The sequence below is a fragment of the Sinocyclocheilus anshuiensis genome, unplaced genomic scaffold (genome assembly GCF_001515605.1).
Source record: "Sinocyclocheilus anshuiensis isolate Anshui unplaced genomic scaffold, SAMN03320099.WGS_v1.1 scaffold772, whole genome shotgun sequence".
Lineage (NCBI taxonomy): Eukaryota > Metazoa > Chordata > Actinopteri > Cypriniformes > Cyprinidae > Sinocyclocheilus > Sinocyclocheilus anshuiensis.
The window spans coordinates 370,925-378,124 of record NW_015558592.1 but is presented as its reverse complement, the minus strand read 5'-3'; the positions used below and the strand labels follow the sequence as shown (position 1 = coordinate 378,124).

Sequence of the window (7,200 nt, the reverse complement as noted above, 5' to 3'; positions counted from 1 at the left end):
GTAAGTACGTTTTCATTTAAAGGATTTGCCACTGATGATTCAAACGCGAGTTTTGGGCAGTGTAGAGTAGCATTTGTTGTTTGTCATTTCTCCGATCACAAATGCAGACAGGGTTTTATGTTTACGCGGCGCGATGCAATGCAACTCGTAAAAAGACAGTATAAGTCATTATAATCAGTAATTATGTCCCCACTGGATGCAACAAATGGCTCGTTTGTAATGGGTTTTAATGTTTTTGTCTCGTTGCTCCGGCCGGACACGGCATCAACAGTATGTGAGGGGCGTAACATTTCCGACACACGCTTGAGGTATTCGGCCAATCACAACGCACTGGATAGCTGGCCAATCACAGCACACCTCACTTTTTCAGACCGATGAGCTTTGTAAAAATCGACGCGTTTCAAAAAGGCGGGGCATAGAGGAAAATAATGTTTTTTAAACTTTAAACCGCATAAACACATTTCATTACACCAAATACACAAAATAATGTTCTTTTTAGCAGCATCATATGACCCCTTTAAAGCAAAATAGATTAATATCTAAAGCAAATGTTTAATGAAACAACTTTCAAGATGCAAGTAAAATGTTCTAAAAAAAATCAAGTCATGTAATAATCAAAAATATTTACCTATACTGGGTACATTTTTTTTTTTTTTTAAGAAATTAATACTTTTATTTTGCAAGGGTGCATTAAATTGCTCAAAAGTGACGGTGAATGGATTTATAATGTTATATCATAATGTTTGATTTCTGTTAGAAATAAATGCTGTTCTTTTGAACTTTCAATCAAAGAATACTGAAAAATCTTTATCATGGTTGTCCACCATAATATTAAGCAGCAAAGCAGTTTTCAACCGTGATAATAATTAGAAATGTTACTTGAAGGATCGTGTGACACTGAAGACTTGCTGCTGATAATTACAATAGCATAGAGTTAAAATTGTAACGGTATTTCAGAATATTACTATATTTTTCGATCAATTAAATGCAGCCTTAGTAAACATAAAAATCTCTTACTCTTTAAAAAAAATCATACTCTCCCCAGTCTTTTCAAAGATAGTGTACGTATTCTTTCTAAAACATTTATGTGCATAGAAATGAGTTTTGAATCAGTTTTTAGAAATTAATCAAACTTAACTTTTGTTATTTCATACAGCATCTATGGCATCCTCCCATGCATCTTCATTCTCAGTAATGTCCCATAATGCTGCTACACTCAGAGGAACTACTTTACTTCTGCCAGTGCAATCCCAAACTCAGCTTCAGCTCCGGCTGCAGCCCAAGACCCAGATGTATCCTCAAATCCAGACTCACTCCCGAATGCAGCCGCCCATGATGCCCCAAACTCACCTACAGCCTCCTCCCCAGCCACCCCAGGTCCATGCTCCTCCACCCACAGTGAGGATCTGCTGCTCAGGCTGTTCTAAAGTCCTCCAGAAAGGTCAAACGGCATTCCAGCGAAAAGGCTCCAACCAGCTGTTTTGCTCCACCGTGTGTCTAACTAGTTTCAGTTTACCTTCAGTTCAGTTTACCCCCATTATTGCCCCTAAGAAAACCTGCCACCTCTGCCTTAAGTGAGTTCTAATGATTTATATATACTTTGTTGTTTACTATATAATGAATCCATCTTCTGTCACTTTATTAATTGTATAGATAACTGAAAAAAAGTGTTAAAGGAATAGTTTACCCTAAAATTGTTATTTGTTATTTACTCACCCTCATGTTGTTCCAAACCTATTGTCTTTCTTCTGTGGGACACAAATGAAGTTAATCAAAAAATCTAAGTTGCTCTTTTCCGTACAATGAAAACATATAGGGCCAGCTTTACTAAACGGAGCAAATGCATCTCCCAATTCCATAAAAAGGCCAATGGGAGTGGAAAGTTCTGCAGGTGACCTTCTGACAATGTGCAAATTAATAAACACAGCCAGCTTATTTTCATAATGACCATCGCAAACTCCCAAGAGCAGGGCTTTAACCTTAAGTAAATCACCTTAGTAAATCACATTGCATGATTTATTTAAATACTCTCCTCCCATTAATTAAAAGGGACACTCCTACAAATGCACATGCAATAAGGTCAGCTGCAAAAATAAAAAAAATCGTGTCCAAGCCTTTTCGTTGCTGTTTTTTCATTAGTAAATCCTGACAGTAGTTTTTTTTAATGCCAAAAGAGAGCTTGCAGTAATGCAAGCTTTTAGTAAAATCTGACCCATAGTGATCCATAGTCATTTTTGGAGATCATGTTGTGTGGAATACAACAGCTGAGAAAATCTAAACAATTACTATTATGTTCCATTGAAAAAAATTTGAATTTGGAATGAAAAAAAAAAAAGTGAATAAATAGTGACAGAAACTTATTTTTTTTCCACTTTAAGACAGAACAGCTACCTAGAAAAAATTTGGAAATTGATTATATAATCTTGATAATGTTTCAAATATTTGGTTATGCGTAATTTAATGCAATTATACAAATGGTATGTGATCATTTTTTATAATATCTTTGTTTCAAAGGGTCATTGTCAATTTAAAGGACTTGATAACAATCCCCGTGGGCTCTATGAACACACTAAAGGAATTCTGCAGCCAAGCTTGCCTAAGTATTTATAAAAACAGATATGAAGATTCACCTCCAGATCTATATACACAATGTGGCGTGTGTAAGTTGGTCAAAGAGGTAAGGCTTACATTATTCACGATGTAAATTTAGATGAAACAAACATTTTGTTGTTTTGATTTTTGCATAATTTGTTACTCCCTTATGGGTTGGATTGTTTTTGATAAATGCAGATTGTGAAGTAGGCTATTTGTAAGTATACTATTATGAAATGCATTCAGTTTTCCGAATAAAGAGTACAAGCTGTTATTTTCACAAACAGTTAAAAAAAGACATGGGAGAATTACGGCCCTCAACATGGTGTAATCATGCCTGAGGGGGCAATTATCTTAAAAATGCTTTTTTGCGCCATTATCTTGCATTATGAGCTAATTGAGCCTCTTGCACAATTTGATAAGCTTTTGAGAAGCCAAGAGTTTTTTTTAATAGTTTAGATTTACCACCTTAACAATCATAAATGTACTGAGTATGTTCATTTTAAAAATCTCACCAGAGAAGTATAAATAAACCATAGAAGGTAAAATAAGCCATATATCAGAAATCAGAAAGAGCTGTCTTGCTAAGTATGTTTACACACACAAGGAATTTGTCTTGGGTACAGGAGCTTCCAGTGCAGAAGAAAGTACAGACATAGTGCAAACATACATGATAGTGCAGACATACATAGGAATTAAACATTAGAGATGAAATGTAACACTAATATAAGAAAAACAGAAAATTAAAGAATGTGATATAATACAGAAGTAGAAATATAGAGAAAAAAACAATTGTTTTAATGAATGTGCAGATATGTTATTTACAAGTGTACAGTTTATGTAGTTTACAAATGTACAATTTTCAGATGCTATGTAGGCCTATAAATGTGTCAGTTACAATGGTCAATGTATAGATATGAAAGTTTTAATTGTTCAGGATGAATATAGCCTGTGGGGAAAAAACTGTTCATGTGCCTGGCTGTTCTGGTGGTCGGTGCTTTGTAGCGCCGACCAGAGGGAAACAGTTGAAAGAGAGAGTGGGCTGGGTGTGTGGGGTCCAAAGTGATTTTTTTTTTAGCCCTTTTCCTCATTCTGGAGGTGTAAAGATCTTGGAGGTTGGACTGGGGGGAACCAATAATCTTCTCAGCAGTCCTGACTGTCCGTTGTAGTCTCTTGATGTCTGATTTGGTAGCTGAGCCAAACCAGACAGTTATAGATAAACACAGGACGGACTCAGTGATGGCCAAGTAGAACTGTTTCAGCAGCTCCTGTGGCAGGTTGAATTTCTTCAGTTGGTGAAGTACAGCCTCTGCTGGGCCTTTTTTAGTATGTGAGTGCCCCCCTTCAGTTCCCGAGAGATGAATCTGAATGAATGTACTGTTGCTACAGTGCTGATCATGATGGTGGGGGGGTTGAGCGTGTTCAGCTCCAGGTTGTTGTGACTGCACCAGACAGCCATCTCTTTAACCACCTGTCTGTGAGCAGACTCATCTCTGTTGTGTATGATGGTAGTGTGTAGATGGTAGTGTCATCTATCAAATTTCAGGAGCTTGACAGGGGGGTCTTTTGAGGTGCAGTCATTTGTTATACAGGGAGAAGAGCAGTGGGGAGAGCACACATCCCTGGGGGGCACCAGTGCTGATCGTGAGAGTCTTGGATGTGAGTTTGCCCAGCTTCACTAGCTGCTGCCTGTCTGTCAGGAAGCTGGTGATCCACTGGCAGATGGAGGTGGGCATGGAGAGCTGGGTCAGTTTGTCTGAGAGAAGGTCAGACATGATGGTATGGAAGGCCAAACTGAAGTCTACGAACAAGATCCTTGCGTAAGTCCCAGGTCTATCAAGGTGTTGCAGAATATAATGCAGTCCCATGTTGACTGCATTATCCACAGACCAGTTTGCTCTGTAGCCAAACTGAAGAGGATCCAGCAAGGGTCCAGTGATGTCTTTCAGATAGGCCAACACCAGTCTCTCAAAAGACTTCATGACCACAGACGTGAGAGCGTCTGTAGTCGTTAAGTCCAGTTTTTTTGGGGGGGACCGGAATGATAGTGGAGCGTTTGAAGTAGGAGAGGAATACACACAGCTTCAGTGATCTATTGAAGATCTGGGTACCTTCGCTCCATTTCAGTTATTTGTTCAGCCAGCTGTTGCAGCGCTGTGCTCACACACGCGTCTGGAGGAACATACACATTCGCGAGAATGAAAGGAAAACTCCAGCGGCAAGAAGAAAGAAATATATAATTGTCCTCTGACTCTAACGTGACATGCTGTCTTAACTCTACACTTAATGCGAGATGCTAAACACTGTCACGCAATTCTTGTGTAAATATCTCTTTAGCCCACTGCAAGGTCATAGAATGTCAATGCAGCCTGGAATCCATTCAGTGAAATGCTGTGTTTAAGAAATGCACTGTTTTTCTTTGCTTTACAGATTCAGCATGAGGTGACTCATCTGGGTGCTGTGCACAAGCTGTGCAGCGATGAATGCTTTGCATGCTTCAGATCCTCCAGAAACCTCTACATGAGCTACTGCGAGAACTGTGGCAACTGTACAGCCTCAGGAAACTATCACCTGGTTCAGATAGAAGATAGTATTAAAAAGTTCTGCCGCACCGAATGCATCGCCAATTACAAACAGGTACCCCAACATAACCCGAATGAACTTGCTGTTCTCTGCTCAAGCTGTGTTTGTTATTCATGGTCTGATTCATTCATTTTTACGTCCAGTGGGATATGCAGATTTGAATTTGACTTGTCTCCCGATCCCATTTCCTTTCTGCTATAACTTTGCAGTCAATAGAAGTGAAAAGGCCAAATACATGTTTTAAAAACAAAATCATTTTGTGGATTTAAAGCTGTTGTCTTTCTCACTGTGTTGCAGAAAAGTGGCAAGAGGCTTCACTGTCCCTACTGCCAAGACATCAAAAATATTGAACACATGATGGAAGGGACAAACATACAGGGTGTCACAGAATTCTTCTGCTCTCAAAGATGTGTGGCCTTGAGTCAAGCATCTCCCAGTTTGACAGGTAAATATTTGAAATGTAAGCTATTTCATAACTTAATTTTTTTTTTTTCAATTATAAAAAATCGTCAATCAGTTGTCTCCAGTGTCTAAAAAAATACTTTGTTTTAGTAAAAATATAAATGATTCAAAACAATTTCATAAATGATTTCAAAGTTAAATTAATTATTAAAAAAAAAAAATATATATATATATATTTTTTTTTTTTTTTAAATTGCACTGTGGTCAGTGTGTGACTTATTCTTGATGAGGTTTTATGAGATTCACCTAAAAAGTGTTTTTTTGTGCTAATCTGTCTTGCTCTGCTCTTTAGGCACCTCTTTCCCATGCACAACTTGCAAGAAGGTAGCCGTTCCTCAGTATCACCTTGCCATTTCTGATGGGTCCATCAGGAACTTCTGCTCATTAGATTGTGTGGGCAAATTCCAGGTGTTGCATTGTTTGTCTCTATTTCCAGTACTTTATTGTTATTTTTTTTTACAAATGTTTTTATAAATGTGATGTGATGGGCATTGTTTCCATCCACAGTATTATATATACTCATGTTCCTTGTTGTTAAAAGAATTATTAGATTGTTAGTTTGTGTAGTCTATACACCTGCTCGTTTACAGGTGTAAAGCTTAATTTGCTCCCGTTCCTCCACACAATTATATTGGTCTTAGTAAATCAGATGTGAATTTTCCTTTTTTTTTTTCTCTATAGGAGAAACTGAATGCATCTGTACCTCATAACCAGATGAATGGAAACTCAAATGGACCTCAGCCTCCGAGCACTGCACCACCTCGACCCACCACCGACCATCTCCAGCCCACTCAAACTTCATCCAGTGTTCCTGGTCCAAATCACAACCCTCCCCCACCTTTTGTAACACCATCCAATCAAAATCCGGTTCCAACTTACGTGCCAGCTCCTAGTGTGGTTAACTCACAAGACACCCAGCAGCAATGGCCAATCAAGCCTCCCTTGTCCTCTGACACAGTACGGCTGACGTGCAAACAGTGCCAGAATCAGTTCAGCTCAAAACCTGAGGTTTTCCAGTTCAAGGTACGGCTTCCAAAAACAGTCACATGAGCGAGAGTGACTGAATCGGTGGCTGAATCACAGCCGTACTGATACTCAGAACAACAGCGCAATTGCAAGCGTGATGTTACTTTTATACAACACCTCTGTAATAACAAGTGTAGCGAATCAGCTCAAGGGGAAATATGAATAATTAATCATAACTAGTTATAATTAATTATAAATATTTAGATCCGCTGTAAGTATTTACTTGACCTCTCAGGGTCAACTGTTTGTCAATTCTAAGAACGTCAAGTGTGATACAAGTAAGACTTTATTAACTACATAAACACTTAAACTAGTCTAACATACTACATAAACACTTAAACTAGTCTAACATACTACATAAACACTTAAACTAGTCTAACATACTACATAAACACTTAAACTAGTCTAACATACTACATAAACACTTAAACTAGTCTAACATACTACATAAACACTTAAACTAGTCTAACATACTACATAAACACTTAAACTAGTCTAACATACACATACACACGCACACACACACACGCATACAGT

General features: G+C 38.1%; 1 protein-coding gene across 2 annotated transcripts in view; it reads left to right on the top strand.

The window, feature by feature from the left end:
* The window catches only part of LOC107679997 (zinc finger MYM-type protein 4-like), a 31,512-nt gene that overhangs the window by 9,305 nt on the left and 15,007 nt on the right, over positions 1-7,200 (top strand). For both annotated transcript variants that reach the window (XM_016475734.1, XM_016475735.1), the window contains exons 8-13: positions 1,157-1,574; positions 2,515-2,677; positions 5,023-5,229; positions 5,473-5,620; positions 5,930-6,045; positions 6,319-6,660. In XM_016475734.1, the coding sequence (XP_016331220.1) occupies positions 1,157-1,574; positions 2,515-2,677; positions 5,023-5,229; positions 5,473-5,620; positions 5,930-6,045; positions 6,319-6,660 (1,394 nt within the window). The remainder of the gene's footprint in view (positions 1-1,156; positions 1,575-2,514; positions 2,678-5,022; positions 5,230-5,472; positions 5,621-5,929; positions 6,046-6,318; positions 6,661-7,200) is intronic.